Source organism: Stegostoma tigrinum, chromosome 10 (assembly GCF_030684315.1).
Source record: "Stegostoma tigrinum isolate sSteTig4 chromosome 10, sSteTig4.hap1, whole genome shotgun sequence".
NCBI classification, from domain to species: domain Eukaryota; kingdom Metazoa; phylum Chordata; class Chondrichthyes; order Orectolobiformes; family Stegostomatidae; genus Stegostoma; species Stegostoma tigrinum.
Window position 1 is genome coordinate 37,485,804 of NC_081363.1, and position 25,029 is coordinate 37,510,832.

At 40.5% G+C, this 25,029-nt stretch overlaps 2 protein-coding genes across 10 annotated transcripts in view; one reads left to right on the forward strand and one right to left on the reverse strand.

Moving 5' to 3' along the window:
* Positions 1-494, reverse strand: part of wdr25 (WD repeat domain 25) — a 103,195-nt gene extending 102,701 nt beyond the window's left edge. The window contains exon 1 of one of the 4 annotated variants that reach the window (XM_048537030.2): positions 147-494. The gene's annotated coding sequence lies outside the window, so the exon portion shown is untranslated. The remainder of the gene's footprint in view (positions 1-146) is intronic. The other 3 variants (XM_048537028.2, XM_048537027.2, XM_048537032.2) reach the window with 3 other exon arrangements.
* LOC125455294 (tryptophan--tRNA ligase, cytoplasmic) lies at positions 288-23,162 on the forward strand. Of its 6 annotated transcripts, none has more exons than XM_048537033.1 (11): positions 288-418; positions 825-973; positions 3,618-3,831; positions 6,895-7,003; positions 8,378-8,497; positions 11,018-11,200; positions 12,992-13,092; positions 13,715-13,827; positions 16,759-16,932; positions 17,168-17,308; positions 22,853-23,162. In XM_048537033.1, the coding sequence occupies exons 2-11, from the start codon at positions 881-883 to the stop codon at positions 23,009-23,011; spliced, it is 1,407 nt and encodes a 468-aa protein (XP_048392990.1). In that variant the 5' UTR covers positions 288-418; positions 825-880; the 3' UTR covers positions 23,012-23,162. The 6 variants fall into 6 exon arrangements, with proteins under 6 accessions (XP_048392990.1, XP_048392992.1, XP_048392993.1 ...); XM_048537035.2 differs by lacking the exon at positions 288-418 and adding an exon at positions 425-534; XM_048537036.1 differs by lacking the exon at positions 288-418 and adding an exon at positions 529-578.
* Positions 23,163-25,029: the final 1,867 nt, after the last annotated feature.

The window sequence follows — 25,029 nt, forward strand, 5'->3', positions numbered from 1 at the left end:
CAACAACCACGACCAGCTTCTTATGTATCAGGTATGACTCCAACCACCGGAGAGGTTGCACCCCCCCGATACCCACTGATTCCAGTTTTGCTCCTTGATGCACACTCAGTTAAATACGGCCTGATGTCAATGACTTTCACTCTCACCTCACTGCAGGAATTATTGCCGGATATACACTTTGTAAACGAAGGATAAAATGACCCTATCTCACATGAGGCGGAAGTAATTAGTGATTTCGGTAAAGATCATCTTCGTCAACGGGTAAAGCCACACGGCAAACTCACCGACTTCCGGTCCCTCCTCCTTTCCCCTCCCCCGCGCAACAATCCGATTGACATTTAGTTCCGAGAGTCGAGCTGATCGAGAAGCGTGTCCGCTCCGGATCGGACAAACCTTCCCCCGAGATACCCGGTTACGCGTAGGTGGACACGGAGCGTCGGCTTTCCTCGGGCTTGGGGGGCCCGGAACTTTATTTAGGGTCCACGTAGCGCGGGAGGCGGCGATTAGCTGCACGTTTCTGATGCAATTGGGGCCGTAAGTGAGGAGGCGGAGGCCGCCGCCAGGAGCTTTAGCAGAGGGTGGGAGCTCGAGGGAGGGAGCTGGAGGGTAGGGAGCTGGAGGGTCGGGAGCCGGAGGGTCGGGAGCCGAGGGTGAGAGTCCGAGGAGGCCGGAGCAGCAGGGGGAGGCCTAGAAATACGAACCACCGTCACCATCATCTCCTCCTCTTCCTACCCACCCAACCCACCGGGTACGTGAGGGCTTCTAGGATTTGGACTGTGAGTCTCCGGCACCAATAACATCTATTATCTGAACTTTATTGACAGGTCCCAATATTGAGCTGCCCGTTTCGAAGGGAATATCATCCCCTCCTCCTTGTGAGATGCCTTTACCGGTGACCCCCATGGAGTTGTACGAGAAAGTGGCTCTCCAAGGGGGTACTGTCCGATTGCTGAAGTCAAACAAAGCACCAAAGGTGAACTATCCGAATCGTATTAATTGTGTTAACAGTATGTATAAGTTTAGCTATAGTTTCAAATTTAGTTCGATGGCACCTTTTTGTCTATGAAACGCGTTGAAACAATGTGAAATGTTCGTCCGTTTTAACAACCATCTAGTTTTTTTTTGTTTGCCTCTTTTCTCATGTTTTTTTTAAACGTACTATTAATGTTAGTGCATAGATAATTTCTCTGCTCCCATTTGTGCCATAACGTTATCCCCAACCTAGCAAATGGGTGCTCTGGAATCTTACTAATTACATTTATCAAAGATGTTACCAAAAATGTATGATTCTCTTTAAACCTCAAATTTTAGAATATCGAAATGGATGAAACAGAAGAGTAGAAATCTTTTGGTCCCTGAAGCCACACAGTGGCTACAGTAGGAGGCACTTTTGACTGTTTTTGTGCTGGCTTTATGGAGCAGTTTGGTTAGATTTGCCTCCATCCAGAAGCAGTAGTGGCATTCAGCAAAACATACATGAAATTGCTTTCTACAGCAACTTGTAAAGCTAGAGAAGATTCCAGAACATGAGACATAATTGCTGCATGTTATTCTGACTTATTTAACTGAAAATGCCTTGGTACTGGTTTAATAGAAATGCAGTGTGAATGTCAATACATGTTAAGAAATTGAGTTTTAAAATGTATACAATCAACAGAAGTTAATGTACTTCAGTATAGTGTGGGCAGGCTTTTCCTATTGCTTTGGGGCACCCTGTGATGGCAAAATGGAGATTGAAAGCTTGTACTAGGTGGGAATATTTAGTCAGATGTAATTGTAATTAATTTGACAATTTCTTTTACTCAGAACATTGTGAACCTCTGGAATTCTTTCCACAGGTCTGCGATGGCTCAGCCTTTACATATATAGAACACAGAACATTACAGCACAGTACAGGCCCTTCGGCCTTCGATGTTGTGCCGACCTGTCACACCGATCTCAAGCCCATCTAACCTACTCTATTCCATGTACGTCCATATGCTTGTCCAATGATGACTTAAATGTACTTAAAGTTGGCGAATCTACTACCGTTGCAGGCAAAATGTTCCATTCCCTTACTACTCTCTCAGTAAAGAAACCACCTCTGACATCTATCCTATATCTTTCACCCCTCAATTTAAAGCTATGCCCCCTCGTGCTCGCCGTCACCATCCTAGGAAAAAGGCTGTCCCTATGCACTCTATCTAACCCTCTGATTATTTTATATGTCTCAATTAAATCACCTCTCAACCTTCTTCTCTGTAACGAAAACAGCCTCAAGCCCCTCAGCCTTTCCTCGTAAGACCTTCCCTCCATACCAGGCAACATCCTAGTAAATCTCCTCTGCACCCTTTCCAAAGCTTCCACATCCTTAAAATGCAGTGACCAGAACTGTACGCAATACCCAAAGTGCGGCCGCACCAGAGTTTTGTACAGCTGCAGCATAACCTCTTGGTTCCGGAACTCGATCCCTCTGTTAATAAAAGCTAAAACACTGTTTGCCTTCTTAACAGCCCTGTCAACCTGGGTGGCAACTTTCAAGGATCTGTGTACATGGACACCGAGATATCTCTGCTCATCTACACTACTAAGAATCTTACCATTAGCCCTGTACTTTGCCTTCCGGTTACTCCTACCAAAGTGCATCACCTTGCACTTGTCTGCATTAAACTCCATTTGCCACCTCTCAGCCCAGCTCTGCAGCTTATTTATGTCACTATTGCAACCTACAGCATCCTTCGTCACTATTGCAACCTACAGCATCCTTCGTCACTATACTTAATATATTTAAGGTATTCAATATGTTTAGGCTTGGCATGCTAAATGGCCCGTTCCTGCTTCTATGTTCATAATGGCCCAGTAATAGGCTTGCTTTGTAATTAAACTCTGAGGAAGAGTCACCGGACCTGAAACATTAATTCTGTTTTTTCCTTCACAGAAGCTGCCAGACCTGCTGGGTTTTTTCAGCAGCTTTGTTTTTTTTTCCTGTTTTACAGCATCCGCAGTTCTTTTGTTTTCTTTTTTAAGGCAATGAACTGGCTGTTTGCAAACTTGGTTGGGGAATGGGCAAAGTGGAGAAATGGAAATTGGTATTGCAGCTGGCAGCATAAATTTTATGCATCCACAGATCTCCATACCTCCTATAATAGGTGCCTAAAAGTTTAGCCCATAGTGTTGTGACCTTGGGTTCCTACTGAAATGTTTTCATCTTCAGAAGGTTAAGGCTAATTATAGCATTGCTATTCAAAACAGCATTGGGTTTGGCTGACTTTATTAATCAGCTGAAACTGAAAGAGCCAGTGTACATGCCACTGTGGATTTTATTTTCTAAACAAAAATGTTCTTTAAACGTAGGTGACACCAGCAAAGTGAGTATTGCTCAATCTTAAGAATTATGATATGTAGTTTTTAAAAGAAAATTAAGTGTACTATGAAGTTTATTCACATATCAGCTTCAGAGCAACATTAGCAGAGTTCTGGAGTAAGTCACCAGCTGATCTTATGGGCTGGCTTCTAGGGTGTGGCACTGTAAGCTGAATTGAGTGAATGTAGCTAAGGGAATGCAGATATTACACAACTGTTCTTCCATCTTAGAAAGGGATATTCAATTTGCAAACTACCGATTTTGTTTTATACAGGAAGAAATCGATGCTGCTGTGAAGGAACTGTTGGCACTCAAAATGGATTACAAAACATTGACAGGCCAGGAGTACAAGGTTGGTATACCACCCACTAACAGCACACCAGCTAACAATAATAGTCTGGCCACTGCAGAAGATGATGGAGACATTGTGGATCCATGGACTGTACAGACAACCAATGCTAAAGGAGTGGACTATGACAAATTGATTGGTGATTATCCATTTTCTTTACTTCTGATTGTTAGATGTGATGTAAATTTGCACATTCTGATGTTGCAGGTTGAATGTTACTCAAGTGCTCTGCATTGTCATGAGATCAAGAGTCACTTTAAAAAGCGTACATTACAAGAACTTTGTTTAAAAAAAAATCAAAGTTGAGGAAAATTGAAAGTCTTTTCTTTTTCAGAAAAAAGGTGAAGGCAAGTGACCATGAAGTGCTCATAACTGCAGGTGCAGTTGGTTCATTGATGTACTCGCCTGAAGAAATTTGCAGCTGTTATGCAATCAGGCAGGAATATAAATCTAGTCTAAATGGTTGGCTCGTAACTTCTTTCTAAATTGGATCAGCAAGCCAATCAATTGTATCAAACTGCTAAACATCTGAATTGTTTCAGGGCACCTTCAGCTCAGAAATTATAGCAGCTCAAGAAGCTAGGCCTTACAGCATATACCGCTCCGTTCACCCTTACAGACATCTGGAGGCTTTTGCCAAAATTGGTAGAACCATCTCTCAGAGTAGTCAAGCAACAGCCTGAAATGGTCATTGTATGTTACAGCCTATGTCCTGTACACCATTACAATCACTGAATATGTTCTGTCCCAGTGGTAGGACAGACCCAGCAGTGATGGCACAGCGTTTCACAGTCAGAAGGGAGTTGCCCTAGGAGTCCTCCACATTGATTGCAGACATCGTGAAGTCTCATGATATGAGGTCAAATATGGGTAAGGAAACCAACTGATTACCATGTATCACTCACCCTGAGCTGATGAATCAGTTCTCTTCCATGTTGAACAGCACTTGGAGGATACTTTGAAGGTGACAAGGCACAAAATGTACTCTGGGTAGGGGACTTCAACGTCCATCAGTAAGAGTGGTGAGATAGCAGCACTGCTGATTGAGCTGGTGAAATCTGTCAAGGACAGAGCTGCTAGCCTGGGTATGTAGTAGGTGGTGAGGGAACCAACAAGAGGGTAAAGCATATCTGACTTCATCCTCAGCAATATGCCTGACACTGATGTATCTGTCCACAACAGTATTGGTAAGAGTGACCACCATACAATCCTCTGGAAACTAAGTCCCATCCTCCCCAACTTCTACAGATGCACCATTGAAAGCATACTGTTTGGTGGATAATGGCCTGGTATGGCAACTGTTCTGCCCAGAACCATAAAACTACAGAAGGTGGTGTGCACAGCCCAGACCATCACAGAAGTCTGCCTTCTGTCCATGGACTCTGTTTACACAGCTCGCTGCCTCTGAAAGATGGCCATCATCATCAAAGACCCATCGTCCCCTTGTAATGACCTCTTACAACCTCTTCGGTCAGGCAGCAGATATAGAAGCCTGAACACACACAAGCAGGTTCAGGAACAGCATCTTCCTGACCATTATCAGACTGTTGAATGGACTGTACTCTCAAATAATGTAACCTGCAATGTAATCTGTATGCTTTTAAGTCTCTTTGATCTGTACATCCTTTGCTTGCTGTGATCTGCCTGTACCGCTTGTAAACAAATCTTTTCACTGTATTTCGGTACACTTGGCAGTCATTCTTCATTTTGAGGAAGCCCTGTATTGTGTTTATTTGGTACTGTCAACATCCTAAATGGGATAGACTTCGGATAGATCTACCAACTCAACCATGAGGCACTGAAGGCTGTTAATAGCAACACATTCATACTCTGGTGCTATCTGTGATCTAATGATACGGTGTATGCCCTACTTGAACATTACCATCAAACCAGGGGATCACCCCTGGCTCAATGTAAAGTGCAGGAGGGTTCATGCCAGGAACAACACCAGGCATATCTTTTTAAAAAATGGGACATCAACCCTTGGAGAAGTGCAAAACAGGACTACTTGCATACTAAATAGAATAACTGGAAGTGTGATATAGAGCCAAATGATTGCACAACGAACAGGTCAGATTTGAGCTCTGCAGTGCTGCCACATTTTGAATGGTGGTGGATAATTAAACAAGGTGGAGGAGGAGGAGGCACCACAAATATTTCCACCCTCATTGAAAACCTCAATATATCAATGCAAAAGATAACACTGAAACATTTACAACAACCTTCTGCCAGAAGCGCTAAGTGGATGAGACATCTTGGCCTACGCCAAGTGTCCCCAATGTCATGTGCCATCTTCAGCCACTTCACTTGACTTCATATAATATCAATAAATGGTTGAAGTCACTGGATATTACAAAGGCTATGGGCCCTGAAATCATTCCAACAATAGTCCTGAAGACTTGTGCTCCACCGCATGCCTTGTCCCAGCCAAGCTGGCATCTGTCTGGTAATGCAGAATATTGCACAGGTATGTCCTGGATCCACACAGCAGGACAAATCCAACGCAGCCAATTATAGCTGCATCAGTAAAGTGATGGAAAGTATTATCAACAGTGCCATGAGGCAGGACCCGCTTACCAATGCTTAGTTTGGGTACTGCTGGAGCAATTCAGCTCCTGACCTCATTTACAGCCTTGTTTCAAACATGGACAAAAGAGCTGAATTCCACAGATGAGGTGAGAGTGACTACTGTTGATACCAAAGGTGCATTTGCCTGAGTGGCACCATGGAGTGTTAGCAAACTGGAGTCAATTGTGATCCAGGAGAAAATTCACTGCTGGTTTGATTCATATCAGCATATAACAGTGATCAGTCAATGTGGAATGAAGAATAATGTGTAAAATAGATAAATAATCTTAGTTTATTTTTAAGCGGAGGTAAATACAATATACGAAGTAAACAATACAGGACAGCTTTTATTTGAGTGTTATTAAAGATTTTTTAAAAAATTAAAATCCTCAGGCTTTTGACAGGCTTACTACATTGTCGGAACGCTTTTAAACATCTTGCTTGCATGCACAGGAAGCTTATTTTTGTACATTTTTGATCACTATCCTGTAAATCTGCTTGAGTATTTTACTAATATCTTTACCTTTGTGTTTTGAATACAAAATATAATGTTTTAATAATGCCTTAATTTATGTTATTCATATGGTACTGTATCACACTAATCTAGTAATTTTGCAATCCTCATCGATTACAGTTCGGTTCGGAAGCAGCAAAATTGATCAGGAGTTAATTAACAGAATGGAACAAGTCACTGGTCAGAAAGCTCATCATTTCTTTCGCAGAGGAATCTTCTTCTCTCATCGGTTAGTAAAGTTTTATCTATCTTTGTACTTGCAATATGTCTTTTTCAGTGTATGTGTCTTATTTCCAATAGTTGAATTTTCCTTTTTCAGATTGTTATTGTAGCAAGTGTTGTGTCTTAAACTTGTCTGTAACATAGTTTGTTAAATTCTCAAATATTCTAGCTCCAAGTGCTTACTTAAGATAAGAAATCTTTCAATCTGTTTTGATTTTTTTTTTGAAACCACGCATTAAATATTGTGAGATAACAAGGTGTAGAGCTGGATGAACACAGCAGGCCAAGCATCATCAGAGGAGCAGGAAGGCTGACTTTTTTTCAGAAGACCATAAGACATAGGAGTGGAAGTAAGGCCATTCGGCCCATCGAGTCCACTCCACCATTTAATCATAGCTGATGGGCATTTCAACTCCACTTCCTCACACTCTCCCCGTAACCATTAATTCCTTGCGAGAATTTGTCAATCTCTGCCTTGAAGACATTTAATGTCCCGGCCTCCATTGCGCTCTGTGGCAATGAATTCCACAAGCCGACCACACTCTGGCTGAAGAAATGTCTCCTCGTTTCCGTTCTAAATTGAGCCCCTCTAATTCTAAGGCTGTGCCCATGGGTCCTAGTCTCCCCGCCTAACGGAAACAACTTCCCAGCATCCACCTTTTCTAAGCCATGCATTATCTTCTAAGTTTCTATTAGATCTCCCCTCCACCTTCTAAACTCTAATGAATACAATCCCTGAAGAAGGGACTAGGCCCGAAACAGCAGCTTGCCTGCTGTGTTCATCCAGCTTTACACCTTATTATCTCAGAATCACCAGCATCTGCACTTGCTGCTATCTCTATCCACTAAATAATATGTTCTGTTCTGAATGACTGGGACAAAAGGGTGAAAAAAGTAATTTTTCAATATCACCATGATAATGTTCTTCTGTCTACTAATCAAGCTTCACTTAATAATTGTTAAATGTCACAAAGCAAAAAATGTCAGTGACTGTTTCAGCATCATTTGAAGATGGAATGGCCATGATGCTTTGAATATAAAGCAATAATCTGTTTTTATTTCATTTTCACTGAATGATGAGATCAAAATGTAAAGACTTGAAACTGTTGGAGATTTTACACGGAAAAATGAATGAATCTAAGTATTTCTGTACAAACAGTAATCTCGCCATTAGTAAAATGTTATTGAAATCATTTCAGTTGGAGTTTATTCTAATTATATTAAAGATGCATGGAATTATTAGAATAATGGCATTGATTTGGAAGTAAGTTTGCTTTGTGATTGCCAGACATCAGAAAACTAGCTCTCAAATCTTATCTATTGAAAAACGATATGAATTGTACTCTTTTAAGTTGTATTTCTAATCATTCTTTTCTCAAAGCGATATGCACCAGATCCTTGATGCTTATGAGATGAAAAAATCATTTTACCTATACACAGGACGTGGTCCCTCATCAGAAGCAATGCATATGGGCCACCTTATTCCATTCATCTTCACAAAGTAAGTTTGGATGTTACTTGTGCAATACATCTTTTTTATTATGAGAAGTTGCCTGTATGTCTCTCTTAAATTTATTGAAATTAATTTCAAATGTGCTGAAATTGACGTTTTAATATTGTAACATTGACTTACTTAGTCCTAGAGATGTAAAGCATGGAAACGGACCTTTCGGCCCAACTCCTCCATGCCACCAGATATCCTAAATAAATCTAGTCTCATTTGCCAGCATTCAGCCCACATCTTTCACAACTCTTTGTATTAATATACCCATCCAGATGCCTTTTAAATATTGTAATTGCACAACTTCCTCAGGTGGCTCATTCCATACATGCACCACCCTCTGTGTGAAAAAGTTGCCCATTAGGGCTGTTTTTAAATCTTTCCCCTGTCACCTTTAAACCTATATCCTTCTGGTTTTGGACTCTCCAGCCTGTGGAAAAGACCTTTGTCTGTTTACCCTATCCGATGTTCCTCATGATTTTAAAAACCTCTGAAAGGTCACCCCTCAGTCTCTGATGCTCCAGGGAAAATAGCCCCAGCATATTCAGCCTCTCCCAATAGCTCAAACCTCCAACCCTGGCAGCATCCTTTAAAATCTTTTCTGAATTCTTTAAAGTTTGGCAACATGCTTCCTATAGCAGGGAGACCAGAAATGAATGCAGTATTCCAAAGGAGGTCTAATCAATATCCTGCACAGTTGCAATATGACCCACCAACTCCTATACTCAGTGCACTGAACAAAAAGGGAAGCATACCAAACACCGCCTTCACTATTCTATCTACCTGCAACTCCACTTTCAAGGACTATGAACCTGCACCCCAAGGTCTACTTGTCTGCTAAAGCTAACATTTTTCCTGCTGACACTTTTTTTTTGGTAGGGCTTGCCACTAGGAAGCAAACACCTTATTTAGTAAACTTATTACCCCAGTTATCATTTTTTATATTTTTGTCAGGCCAGGTGGAGCATCACATACCTTTTTGATGCTAGCTGAGTGGGTTCCATGGTGGGGAATGATAGGACCAAATTAATGTGACAGGACCAAATTTAATGTGATGAGCTACGTTGAGAGCCAAGGTGCCCATTTAGAATCTGCATCTTCTCACTGCTGTTAGGATAATGCCTAAGCCTGGAAATGGTTCTGCCTGCTTCACTGTCAGAACTGGGAGCCTATTGGTGTGTTCAGCCTGTTGGCCACTTAAAAGTTAAGGTTCTTGCGAAGATTTGTAATTTGGGTTGTGGGTGAGGTCGTTGACTTGCTCCCCAAGCTGGCTGATCATAGTTCAGATGTTTCGACACCAGGCTAGGTAACCTTATCATTGCGGCTTCTGATGAAGTGATGTAGTTCTATTCCACTTAATATTTATATGATCCGGTCTGTTGAGGTGTTTTATGTCATTTCAGGTTTTTTTTTGCAAAGGTTTGTATATGGGGTCTAATTGACATGTTAATTGATTGCATTATGGGTGGGGAACCAGGCCTCTAGAAATTCCCGTGAGTGTCTGTGGTTGGTTTGAGCTAGGATGGTCAGATCCCAGTTAAATTGATGGCCTTTGTCAGATTCTACTGAAATGTGGGAAATTTCATCATGTTTTGCTACTAGCTGGTGTTCATGTATCCTGATGGCGAGTTTACTTCCTGTCTGGCCAATGTGATGTCTTTGACAGTCCTTGCACAGTATTTTTGCATGCTACATTGGTTCTGGATGTCATGGGTATTGGGTCTTTGCTCCTTGAGTGTTTGTTGTAGTGTGGCTGTGGGTTTGTGTGCTATCCTGATTCCTAGAGGTCGTGGGAATCCTGTTATACCTTGGCCTGGAAGCTTCAAAAGCTATGCTGTAACTACATCCACTGGAAATATTGTTCAAAAACTTAGTTTTGTGAGGATGTACTATGTGTAGACTCTGCAAACTAATTTTCTAACCAGCAGTCTCCAGACTTGGTTATGTCCATCATTTTACAAGTAAAGTGTTGCAAGGCACTATTCCCAGGTAGTATTTGTAGCTTTTATAATTTTGGTATGCAGAATAGGTTGTGAAGTTTTGTGTTGGTCGGTAATGTTCATTTAAAAAGCTATCCCAGTAGGATTTTTTAAAAACTCATTCAGGCAACGTGCGCTTTGGCTGAGCCAGCATTTATTTACCACTCCTTGTTGCCCTTTAGAAAGACTTGGTGAACTTCTTTCTTTAACTGCTGCAGTCTATTTAACGTAGTTACACCCATTGTACTGTTTGGGAGGGAGCTCCAGGATTTTGATTAAGCAACAAAGAAGGAGCAGCAGTTATATTTCTAAGTCAGGCTGGAGGGGAATTTGCAGGTGATGGGTTTTCCACACGTATCTGTTGCCCTTCATTTTTAGATGATAGTGTTCACAAATTTGAAAGGAGCTGTAAAAAGAGCATCAGTAGATTTCAGAAGTGCATCTTGTAGATTTCAGACCACTGAAATGATATTTCATTGATTACCATTTTTCCAGTTTGTAGATTGTTTCAATACTCTTGCCTCTTCATTCTATTAAATAGGTGGCTCCAAGATGTTTTTGATGTTCCTCTTGTAATTCAGCTGACCGATGATGAGAAATATCTGTGGAAGGACATAACACTAGAACAAGCCTATCACTATGCAGTTGAGAATGCCAAAGACATCATTGCTTGTGGCTTTGATATAAATAAAACCTTTATCTTCTCTGATCTGGATTACATGGGGTATGTACATTGCACTGCGTTTTTATTAGTATTTTTATTGATAAAATGATTTTAATCTAAGATAATAAAACACACAGTATCTTGTACTTTATGGTCCTAATAATAAAGTACAAGAGCAAGAAGGTAATGCTGAACCTCTGTAAGATACACTGTAAGATAAATAGAGTATTATGTATGGCCTGGGACCACATTATAGGAAGGTTGTGAATGCAGAAGAGATTTGCAAGAAGGTTTCTGGGATGAGAAACTTCAGTTAGAGGATAATTTGGAAAGCTTGGGATGGTTCTCCTTGGAGACAATAAGTTTAAGAGGAAGTCCATACAATTTCTCAAGATCACAAGCAGGCCAATTAGTGTAGATAAGGGGAAACTCCTTGCTCGTGAAAGGATCAAGAACAAGGGGTATAGATTTAGTGATTAGCCAAAGAAGCAAATGTGATGAGAGAGAGTGAACTTTTCACACACTGAATGGTTTAGTTCTGGAACACATTACCTAGAAGTGAAGTGGAGGCAGGTTTAATTGATACATGCAAGAAAGTGTTTAAATGATTGTTTCTATTTCAATCGTGTATAAAGATACGGCAAAATGGTAAGAAAAGGGACCAAATCATGATGTTTATTTTTGAGAGTAAAGTTATTTGTTACCTAGAGAATTTTTTAAAATGGAATGTAGGTTAATTAATTCAGAGTATTGTGTCTATTTTGCAACCCATCTTCTGTCTTAGAACTGGAAACTACTTAGACACATGCAAGTAAAAGTTTAACGTGGTGCTTTTCCTTCTGTAGATTCGTCCCATGAAATATGCTTCACTTTAAGAGGCATTGTAACTGCACACCTGCTTTCTTATTGCCCAACTTAACAGTGAAATATTGCCAACATGGTGACCATTGATTTCTAAATACAGTATATTTTTTGTTTTAATAAAAATAACACTTGGCATAGTATTTCCTTTTCCTTGTGATGTTCTGTAAATGTGCAGTCTTGGCTAGGAACAAATGCCTTTCCAGACTGCTATCAGCCATTGATTATAATGATAATGTAGACTATTCGATGAGAAGCATAATATATCTGAGCAGAGGAAGAAGCAGTTTGGAGGAGAAAATATCTGTAAAAATGACACATTCAGTGGGTGGCAACACATGCCTTTTGACTTAAAGGTATGATTTAAATAAATCAGACAAACTTTGCTTATCTGTTATTTTAATAATAGCAGTGCTCCTAACATTAAGGATAAAAAAATTACATACATTTTAGACTGAAGTGATCCCATTTCCCTAAAAGTTGAAGGTCAAATACTAATAAAGCATGCGAAGAATTAAAATTACTATGTTGTCAAAATTGCAAAAGAAAAGCCATACTAAAGTATGAATATATTATTTTGCAATTTATAACATTTACATGAGGCGTACTTCTGCTTTGGTGGACTGCTACTACCTCTTGTACCTGACTGATAAGATGGACTGGAGGCCTGCTCCCAACCTAGGACTGTAGAGCAACGGTCTTTTTGGAAGAATGTAAGGTCAACTGAAGATAATTGGACTCTCTTCCTTTGTGTGTCTCTTCAACATGAGATCATTCTGACTCTGTGGTTTTGTGTGTAGGAGCTCTAATGCACTGTGCTAGAGGATGAGCTTCTCAGATACTTACCTAACCAAAATTCCACTCCATGTGGGAATAAGTTCTTATATTAAAATTACTGTAATGACTTTTTGAACTTTTTGCTTTTAACCATAAGTATTGTGTTTATTTTTAACTATCTGCAAGGTGTAAATTGCTAATTCTCTTCTGCAGACAGAGCCCAGGATTCTATCAGAATGTGGTTAAGATCCAGAAGCACGTTACTTTTAATCAAGTAAAGGGGATCTTTGGCTTTGGAGATAGTGACTGTATAGGTAAGATTTAAAGCTGTTATTTTTAAAATATATTTGAACACTTGACATTTTGTACTGAACCCATCTTGTGTAATTTCTTGCATTCCTTTTACTCTGGGTTTTGGTCAACATCTTGTTGAAGTCTCCACCGTTTGCTGAAATTGTCATGAGCTCTGTCCAATTTTTTTTGTGAGTAGACAGTAAACTGGAAACTTGTGCATAGCCCCATGAATAGACTTAATTTAAAATGTTCGTTGGACTGACTAACTTCTAATCACCAACATGCTATGAGAACTTTTTTTTAAATTTCTGCAAGAACCTTTTCTGTCATAATTAAGCAGTGAACATTCCATAAATGACTCTGCAATAATTATACCAATTTAAACTGAACAAATATTACATTGTTTCTGAGACAAGTTTAATATTTTGGGTTATATAGTGGACAGCTAAGCGCATGAGCTGTGGCAGGTAAATGTACAGTAACATTGATATACTTAGAAGACAATAACTTGTACAGCAAAATATGACCTCTAATCTTTTACAGTAAAAATCAAAAAAATTCCTCTATCATTTTAAACATTTGACTGCTTTTGTGACGTAACTTTTATTTTACAATATCTAACTCAGTACTTCTAATTGACAGGAAAGATCAGTTTCCCTGCTATACAGGCTGCTCCGTCTTTCAGCACCTCATTTCCGCAAATCTTTAACGGCCAAAAGGATATTCAGTGTCTCATTCCCTGTGCTATTGACCAGGTTAGAGCTTACTGCTAATCAAAGAAAATACATATGCTTGAAATGTGTCAGTTGTGAATTACAAATATTAATTGTTTATCCTTTGTGTTTTTATTCCCCATAAGTCATTTTCATTGTACACCATCTGTAGCTTAAGGGTCCAGAGGACGAGCAGATATTTGCCGATATCGGGCAAACGTGACATTGAGCTGCCCTACTCAAAAGTGGCAGTGTTCTGATCTACGTTTATCCTTTCACCAATATCGTCAAAAGACATTTATTTGGCCATTTTTCTAATTTTAAGTTATTGGGATCTTGTGCAAAAGTAACTCCACGTTTTCTAATTTTGTTCTTCAAAAGTGTTTCATTGTGAAATATTTTGAATAGTAAAAGGTCAGAAAAGGCACTGTATGTGTGCAGACCGATTATTTAAGATGTTGTACAGCAAAATATGACCTCTAATCTTTTACAGTAAAAATCAAAAATTTCCTCTATCGTTTTAAATGTTTGACTGCTTTTGTTAAGAAGATTAGCCTAGCATGAACTTTGTTTTGGATTGTGAGCTCTGCAGAAATCATTTCTCTATTTTATAACCTTTGTTTTTGTGACTTTTCATTCTCTCAAAGGTTTTTCAGACTGATTTCTGGGAAAGCAGGACAAATGTTTGAAGAGACACTAGTTCGGGCAGGCTTATATTAATTGGAGTTCCGAAGAATTCTAAATTGCTGAATAATTTTATGGGTTTTGGTGAGAAATTCTAACAGGACTAGACCGAGTAAACACAAGTAGGATGTTGTGATGACCAGGCAGTCCAGAACCAGGAGTCACAGTTTAAAGGATACAGGGTTGGTCATTAGGACGGGGACGCAAAGAAATTTCTTCTTCCGAAGGGTGGTGAGCCTGTGGAATTTTCTGCCAAAGAAAACAGTTGAGAGCAATGGATTGAATATTTTCAAGGAACCAGATATAGTTGTTCGGGTAAAGGGATAAAAGGTCATGAGAAAGCAGGACAAAGGTACTGAGCTGGATGATCGCCTACGATAATAGTGAATGGCAGAGCAAGCTCGTAGGGCTAAAGCGTCTATACCTGATCCAATTTTCAATGTGAAGGAGAGAAGGACCTCAGAAGCATAAAAAGAAAAGCAGGAGACAGTTTGACTTATTGCATCTGTACCAGTTTCAGCACTTTACAATTTCAATTCTCTCATTTTTAAGATGCTAGCATTTTATTCCAATTATATTGACCAGCAGAATTTAAATTCCTCAGTTGTTGATGGGATTTGAACTCAAGTCGTCACAGCATTAATCTGTGTTTATGATTATTAATGCAATAATGTTACGACAGTGCTACAGTAACATTAATCTGTGGAGGACATTAGATTTTCTAAGGTATTTGGACTGCTTTTGTGTGAGTTGAGCCTGTGCAAGGAGTTTAGTCTCCACGGAGGCAGGAACAATTTCTTAGTGGGAAGGGGGAGTTTCCTATTGCTTTTGGGGAAAATTAAAACTCGCTGAACAGCACAATAGAAACCAGCATTCAAATTCAGAAGGTACTGAACCAAAACTGCAAAGACAAGGCTGAAGAGTTTGAGAGACAATGAAAAGTCACAAAACAAAAGGTTAGAAAATAGAGAAATGATCATTTCTGTGGAGCTCACAATCCAAAACAAAATTAAGCTTTCCTGCTCCTATGATGCTGCTTGGCCTGCTGTGTTCATCCAGCTCTACATCTTGTTATCTCTCGTGCTAGGCTAATCTTTTAAACATGTTAAATAATTAGTCTGCACACACACACTGCCTTTTCTGACCTCTTACTATTCAAAGTATTTCACAATGAAGAACAATGCTAGAAAATGTGGAGCTACTTTTGCACAACAAGATCCTAATAACTTAAATTAGCAAAATGGCCAAATGAATTTTGATGTGGCTCTGTTGATTTATTATATTTCCTAGCTTCCTGCAATCTGCCTGTGATATTATCAATTTGCCACAAATCCCTTACATCATTTCCACCCTCTTCCCCACCCCCCCACCACTGTCTTCCAATGTTCTGCAGTTTGTACAGTGACAGCCTTGACGCTGTCTCCAGAGAGGTGACATCTTACAGATGTTTGATGTGATTGCAAACATGACTGTCTGTTCCCTTAACTGTTGAATCTGTTATTGCTGTTGTTTTCCTGACCTTTCACTGTCATGCTGAGCAGCCTGTGGTGCTATGGCCTTTTTTCCACTGTCCTCACCAAAACCAACAACTTCAGATCTGAATAACATAGCTAGAGTGTGAGACATACATGTGGCTTCTACATTACCTGCTTAGTGTTTGACTGTCAGCTGGTTACTCCTTCCCTGTTTGGTTGCTTGCCCCGATGCTGTGATGTGTCCACCTCCCAGAAGCATGCTCTGCATGTGGCACTTGGCCTTGTTAATGTCTCGGTGGAACACTGGGGCTTAGTGCCCTCCAACTGATGACTTCCTGTAGTTGTGATAGTCTAGGATGTGAGAAGGCTTCAGGAATTCTGTGCCTTACCTTCTTTTTATTTGATTCTGTAAAGTTTTAGTCTAAACTTTCCCAGTCTGCAACTTCCATTAGGCTGATGTGACTTCAAGGGTTTTTGTCTCACTCCTGATACTTGTGCTCCCTCCCGGCTCCATCTGCTTTGCTGTTCCAGCATGTGCTCCTTTAGTTCCATTCCTTTTTATTTCAATCTCTTCCATTCTGTGGTGCCACTCCTTCATTTTTGGTTTGGTTCTCTCACTGACCCTGCCTCTTGCCTCTGCTCCTGTTGTTGCATGCCTCCCTCTTTTTTTTCAGCTATTGTTTTTACTAAACAATATACCAATGATTGCTTAAATTTGGTTGCTTACTGGTATACTGAAAGAGTAGCTTCACAGGGGCTGGGGGAAGGAAAGAAATTTCAATCCTGGTTAACTGCTTATATGACTTCTTCACAGGATCCATATTTTCGGATGACCAGGGATGTTGCTCCAAGGATTGGATACCCAAAGCCAGCACTGTTGCATTCAGTGTTCTTCCCTGCTCTGCAAGGAGCACAAACAAAGATGAGTGCCAGTGACTCCAACTCATCCATCTTTCTCACAGATACTCCAAAACAGATCAAAACAAAGGTAATGTTCCCTCTTTAACCATGTCTAAAAGGGAAACTTATTCCCTGATTTTGGTATTCAAAATGGTTTCCTCTTGCCTTAATGTAAGGTTTAGTTAAGATTATTTTGCATGCTGTTCTTTGAAGTTGTTGACAACTGTTTATTTTCCAAAGGAACTATTATCTGTGAAAACCCAATGTAAAGTATATTCATTGTAGAAGTATTAATATAGTCAATTGTAATTTTGTTTCCTCAGATCAACAAGCATGCTTTTTCTGGTGGTAAGGATACTATTGAAGAACACCAACAGTTTGGTGGGAATTGCGAAGTAGACGTGTCTTACATGTACTTAAGCTTTTTCCTAGAAGATGATGAGAAATTGGAGAAAATAAGACAGGTCAGTGCAGTTTACATGCCACCTTTTAAGAGATTTTACCACTTTTATTATCTTAGCACCACCTCCATCCTCTTGCTTCGACCGAATGGTATCACTGTGCATTAATTTATCTGATGTGAGGCAGGGGTTTCAATTCATAGGGCATTGAAGCCAGTCTTGGCAGAAGAGAGATCTGCTCCATTAATGTGCACTGTACTTAATTCATACTTGGGCCAGTGACTGGTAAATTGAGTATCTATGGCTTTAAATAATAATTTGATGGTAAATGGAAGATTCTGGGAAGGGTAAAATCAAAAATTGAGTAACAAGGCTGGAAAGTGAGGTAGTGAATTGGATCCACGTAAGCAGAATAGGCCAAGCTGATGACTTAGCTTTTTTCTAAACTATCAAGTATTAGCCCAGTCTGCTCAATATATCCTTGTAAGACAACTCCACCATCCTGGAAATCAGCTGAGTTAACATTCTTCAAACCATTTCAAATGCAAAATGCCCAAAATTGTGGTGTACCTAAGGTGTAGTTTCACAATTCGATACCTACAACTGTAACAAAATTTCTCTAATGTTCCATTTCCCCTACAGTAGAAGCCATTCTTTCTATTCTCGTTCCTTGCTGTACTTAGATTTGCCTTAATTGGATGCTATCTCTTGACTAATGTACAAGGACCCCAGATCATTCTACACTGCTCTGTCCATTTAAATGTTGTGCTTTTCTATTTTTGCTGCTTAAGTGGACAACCTCACATTTTCCCATATTATACTCCTCCAGCTAATTTATTTTTTTTTATCCACTCACTTAACCTTACTATTTTCTTCGTTTCAATCCAATTTCTGCCTGCCCCGGCCCCGCTGAACTTATCTCTGCGTAACCTGACTCTCTCTCTCTCTTTTTTTGTTTTAAACCCCCCAGTCCAGGAACTGCCCACCTACATATGGGACACCTCCCACACCCTCCATCTCCTCTAAGACTTCTAATTCCCTGACCCCAAACACTTCATCTTCACTGTGGATATCCAGTCCTTTTATATCTGTATCCCTCATGCAGGGTGGCCGAAAAACCCCCCACTTCGTCCTCTCCAGCAGGCCCAACCAGTTCTCCTCCAGTGATACACTCATCCACTTAAACTAACTCATCCTTACCCTTAACAACTTCTCCTTTTAACTCCTCCCATTTCTTACAGATTAAGGCAATGGTCATGGGCACCCGCATGGGCCCAAGCTATGCCTGCTTCTTCGTCAGATATGTGGAACAGTCGCTCTCCTGCTGTTGCATTGGCACTATCCCCCACCTCTTCCTCCACTACATTGATGACTATACCAGCGCTACCTCATGCTCCCACGAGGAGCTTGAACAGATCATCAAGTTTACTAACACCTTTCACCCTAACCTCAAATTCACCTGGACCATCTCAAAATTGACATCTATTTCAAGCCCATCAACTCCCATTCCTACCCAGACTACACCTCCTCTCACCCACTTTCTCGCAAGAATGTGATCCCATACTCCCAATTCCTCTACCTCCGCCACTTCAGCTCCAAAGATCGAACATTCCACTCCTGCACATCTCAGATGTCCTCATATTTCAGGAACTGTAACTTCCCTCCCCTCCAGTGATCAAAATTGCCCTCAACCGCATGTATTGCGTTTCCTGGAACTCTGCCCTCATCTCCTCCCCCCCCCCCCCCCCCCCACCCCACCCCCCCCCCCCCAACAATAAAGACAGACTTTTGCTTGTCTTCACATATCACCCCACCAACCTCCATATTGAACATATCATTCTCTACCACCTACAATCCAACCCCACAACCAAAGAGATATTTCCCTCCCTTCCCCTATCTGCCTTTCGTAGGGACCGCGCTCTCCGCGACTCCCTTGTCCGCTCCACACTGCCCACTAACTCCTCCACCCCTGGTGCCTTTCCCTGCAACCACAGGAAGTGCTGCACGCCCCTATACCACATTCCCCCACCCCCATTCAGGGCACAAAACAAACCTTCCACATCAGACAGGGTTCACTTGTACATTCACTTGTCAATGTATCTGCTGCTCCTGATTTGGCCTCCTGTACATCAATGAGACCAAGCGTAGACTCAGAGACCATTTTGTACAGCATGGTGCTCTGTATGTAACAACAACAGCACGTTCTGGTTGCCAACCATTTCAACTCCCTCTCCCACTCCCTGGGTGACATGTCCATCCTGGGCCTCCTCCAGCGTCACAGTGATACCACCAGCAAACTGTAGGAGCAGCGCTTCATGTTCCCCCTCAGGAACCTACAGCCTGATGACCTAAATGTGGAATTCACTAATTTTAAGATCTCCTCCCCACGCTGGCCTCAACCCATGTCCAAGCCTCCCTCTATAAGATAACAAAGTGTGGGGCTGAATGATCACAGGCCAAGCAGCATCTTAGGAGCACAAAAGCTGACGTTTTGGGCCTAGACCCTTCATCAGATGAAGCGTCTAGGCCCAAAACATCAGCTTTTGTGCTCCTAAGTTACTGCTTGGCCTGCTGTGTTCATCCAGCCCCACACTTTGTTATCTTGGGTTCTCCAGCATCTGCAGTTCCCATTATCGCTCCAAGCCTCCTCCTTGTCCCCACCTCCTTAACCTGACAACCTGTCCATCATCTCTCCCATCTATCTGCTCCTCCCACCTCACTGACCGATCCCCACCACTGTCTACCTGCACTCACGTATCACCATCCCATCTACCTTCCCCAGGCCCACCCCCTTCTCTATTTATTTTCCACCTCACTTCCCCTTCCCCATTTCTGAAGAAGGATTCCAACTGGAGACGTCAACTTTCCTGTTCCTCTGCTGCCTGATCTGCTGTGTTCCTCCAGCTCCACACTTTGTTATCATCAATTTCCTAACTATCATCTTCATTCACAAGAACAGAAATTGTTGGTAAAGCTCAGCAGGTCTGGCAGCATCTCTGAAGAGAAATCAGAGTTACCATTTCTGCTCCTTTTTCAGAACAGTTCTCGACTCAAAACATTAACTCTGATTTTTCTTCATAGATGCTGCCAGACATGTTAAGCTTTTCCAGCAACTTCTGTTTTGTTCCTTTTATTTACAGTATCCACAGTTCTTTTGTTTTTTTTCATGTAATTTGGCTGCAGTATAGTCACCGTCAATCCCTTCATCTATGTCATTCAAGTAGATAGTAAGTAATTTGAGACTCTAGCTCTGATGCTATTCCATAAAGCATTCATTTAAGAAACTTGGAGAGAATGTTGCACAAGTTGAATGTTCATGGAATAGGAGTTATTATGTTGGCATCTCTTGAGTGTTAGTTATTGGACATAAAACAACAAATAGGCCAGTTTCAGTTTATTAAAAGCTGAAAGGACTGCGGATGTTGAAAATCAGAAACAAAATCCAAACTTTCTGGAAAAGCTCAGCATGTCTGACGGCAGCTGTGGAAAGACACTAGAGTTAACATTCGAGAGATATGGATTGCCCAAATTTCTGCTTTCACAACTTTCAAATGCCAGCAGGGCAACAATTAAGCAGACTGAATGATCACTAATTGCATTATTTATGTTAAAGAACAAAAAATGAAGATCACTGCTCCTGAAATGATAATGTTGAAATGTAAAATTGCCACAAACTATTGAATTGGGAACTTGATTGTAATCAGCAATGTTTAAGAAGAAAAATTAGACTTCAACATTGTGCAGACATTTGCACAAAGCTTTTATTCGACAACATCAATAACTACTCCCATTTCTTCAAACCACCTGTCAAATGGGTTCTTCCAGGACAATGTAGTACAGTCCTGATGTGCATCGCTGCCTATTTAGATCAAGATACTATTATGTCTTTACCTTACCAGCTGACAATGGCAAATGCTGTTGTTAATATCAATTGCAAAATAAACCATAGAGGGCCAAGCCCTAAAACACAGTTCCCTGATACAGTGACACAATAGCATAGTTTGCAGCTAGCACGCAACTCCAAGCAGACCAAAACATTTGGAGTAAATTTCAGCTCACCATTCAGGCTATGCACATATTAATGTAATTCCCTGGCAATGTAGTAATCTAGAAAGGGCTTTTTTTTTTCCAAGAGCAGAGGATTGGTTGTACGGACAAAAAGCTCTTTTCCCTTTGCCTTGAATATGACTCCTCTCTTTAGACAGAATAAATCATAACAAAGGCAAAGAAAGTGAATAACATCTATGTCCAAGTGAGGACTTCCTTAAACTGTCTACCTTAGCGTTTTATTTATGCTTTGACATGTAAAACACACTGATTTTTTGGGTGGCAACTCAAACTATAACCTCTCCTCCATTATTATAGGCTGCCAGTGTAATCTTTAAGATGGGCCAGGGTTCAGAAGCTACCTTTGTTGACACACAACCTTCTTTAACCATCCACAAATCTTCCTCTAACTCTTAATTAATCAGGCTTCAGAAAGCAAGAACTGCAGTTGCTGGAGTCTGAGCTAACGCAGTGTGTAGCTGGAGGAGTACAGCAGGCCGGGCACCATCAGAGGAACAGGATTCAAGTGTTGAGAGTAAGGGAAAGTTAGCAAGACTTGTTAAGGTCCTCATGGCAGACTGGTCAAGATCTAAGAGCCCATGGGATCCAAGGCAAAGTAACATATTGGATCCAAAGAATGGATGAGTGGTAGGAAGTGGTCGGTGATGAAAGAGAGATGTTACTGTGACTGTTGCCAGTAGGGTTGTGCTGGGCTCTGTGCCATGAAGATTAGAAAGACTATTTTGTGCATATCCACAGAATGTTGCAGGGCAGGGAAATAAGGTGATTTAAGAAGGCATATGGGAGACTTCTCTTTATTAGCCAAGCTATGGAAGGCAAGAGAAAGGAGGATTTGCTCGTTCCGTATGAAATGCTGATCAGATCACAACTGGCATATGTCATAAGAAGAATGTGATTATACTAGAGCAGGTGTAGAGATGTTTCCTGGGCTGGAGGATCTGGGGTATGAGGAAATATTGAGCATGCTAGGGTTGTTTTCCTTCAAGCAGTCAGGGTTGAGAGGGACCTGATAGAGGTCTGTATGATTGAGAGGGATAGATAGGGTGGATAAGGTAACATTTTTTTTCCATGAGCAATGGGGCTAATAATCGGGAGCATGGCATTCTACTTCTCGTCTTTAAATCTAAGTGGACGTCAAATTTTTTTAGATGGTGGGAGTCTCGAACTCACTGCCTAAGAGTGTGGCCAAATCAGAAGATCTCGTAACATTTAAGCAGTAATTAGATAATCACTTGTGTTTCCACAGCTTCCAGGATTATGGATCAAGGTCTGAAAAATGGAATTAGTGTAGTCAGGTCTTTGACTGTGGACATGATGGGCTCCCTCCCGTGCTGTAAATGTCTGAATCTCAGTAGACTAGACTTTATTGGTATTGGATGTAAGAATCCTGGATTTATTAAAAAGTAATTTGGATATCGCCAGGGAAAGCTCGATGTGCATGGATGAATTAAGATAACCTGAATGACCTTCCTCATCCATAGGTACCTTTTTTAGTGTTTTTAACGCATCTTAATTACATTTAAGCATTGATTCATTTAGGATTATTCAAGTGGAAAGCTTCTTACGGGAGAGCTGAAGAAGATTCTTATTGAAACACTGCAGCCTATCATTGCAGAACACCAACTGCGACGCAAGCAGGTGACCAATGAAACTGTGAAACAGTTCATGACTCCCCGGAAACTGGTGTTTGACTTTTAATGACTGATTGACTGATTTCAGAACTGGTCAAACTGTACGGAGAATGAAGTCAGTGTTCATTTATCAGGATCTTAACATTGTGCTGAGATTGTGTAACATTATGGATGTATGTTTTAGAATATATTAATAAATATCACTAAATTATAACCAATTATTTCTAGAGATACAGTAATGTGCTTTCATTATTGCCACAGCATTATTCTTGTTCACTTTGTGTTTCTGTAGGGTATTTCTGGTTCAAATGACTACAGTTTGGCATCCAAGTCGCATTTTAGAAAGTACTTGAAATCAGACATGCCATGCAGAATAATTACCATTGTCTTAACTTGTTTAACTTTTTTTTTAAATCATTTGTCAAAATCACATTGTAGAGTGGAAATATTTTTATAGTGCAAATCATTCATAAAATGTTTGAAACATTTTCATATAACAAATATGCATATCCTCAATCTCTGAGTTAAGATTTATCGTGAGACCCCATTTTTGTTCCAGTTAACAAAAATGTTAACCTTGTAGGTGATTGCAAGCCCATGCCTCAGTAGGCTTCTAATTCATTTAGACTGGTTACTGCATATTGGAGAAACTCTGGAGTTGTGCAGGAAAAACAAATTTACAGTTTGAGGGGATTGGATAAAGGCCTGGAGTATTAAAACAATGCTGAGATGAAGGGAAAGCACAAGGGAGTGAGACTAACTGGGTTGCTGTTCAGAAGGCCAATACTGACTCCGTTGCTGCTTGCCTTCCTTTCTGTGATTTAATTTTTACATCAGTTTTCTCCAAAAAGTATAATTAGTCAAATGTTTTGTTTATCTGTATGGCTTTAGAACTACTGCTTTAATTAATTTTTTCTAAATTTGTTTTAAACACAGTCAGAGATATTAAGTCATGTTCCCTTTCTGTTAATTCTTGGGATATGAGTACCACTAGCAAGGCCAACATTTAAGTCTGATTACCCTTAAGCAGGTGGTGATAAACTTTTTTTCTTGACTTAGAATCCATGTGGTGAAGGTGCTCCCATCATGCTGTTGTGTAGAGAGTTGCTAAAGTAGCCATCAACTTTTTGTAAAAGTTTAAAGATACTGGAACTCTGACTGAAACAACGTTTGTGCTACAGTTCAATTTCTGGTCAATAGTAACCACTTTTAGGATGTTTATAGTGGAAGATTTTGGTGACAGAAATTTGTTTGTATTTCTGCTGTAATATATGGATGATGATGGGATAATGTAGGGAAGGGCCTTAGATTATTTCACAGGTTGGCGCAACATAGAGGTCTGTAGGGCCTGTTCTGCGCTATATTGTTCTATGGTCTATGTTCTTAAGTTAATTAGTTTCTCTTGCTAGAGATGTACAGTGTCAGAGGTTGGTTTGGTTTGAATGTTTAAATTACCCTAAGCCTAGATATTGTCCTGGTCTGGCTATATTTGGATGATTCATTATCTGAGGAATTGAATGGAATTGAATATTGTGAAGTCACTAGTGTCTAGTGTCATTTCAGATCTTGGGATGGAGGGGTAGTGAAGCAGCTGAATCAACCTAGGGTGCAGTTCTGGAGGTATTTGCAGTGATGCTCTGGGACTGAGATTAGCCTTCAACAATCTGTTTTACTTTGAGTGATGTTATGATTTCAGTCACTGGAGGTTCCCCTCCTAACAACACTCCATGGTGTCCAGTAACAGGATGACTGTCAGCTTAGTAATGTGGTTGTAAGTATTTAAGGAGAAATGATATAGTGGTACATGTAGTTGTATCCCACAGTGGTGAGGAATGGAATTTAAATTAACTTAAATCTGTAATTGAAATCTAGTTTGAATATTTGTTACCATTAGTGAATGAGATATGGATGATAATGTCCTTTATTAGGTAGCAAAATCTGCTGTCTTCACCTGTTCTGGCTTACACAGGACTCCAGATTCCCAGTGATAGGGGTAGGTTTTATCTGATCTCAAATAGTGTAGTAAGCCATTCATCACACGGGTAAATGTTGCCCTGGCCAATGATGCCACATCCCATGAAAGCA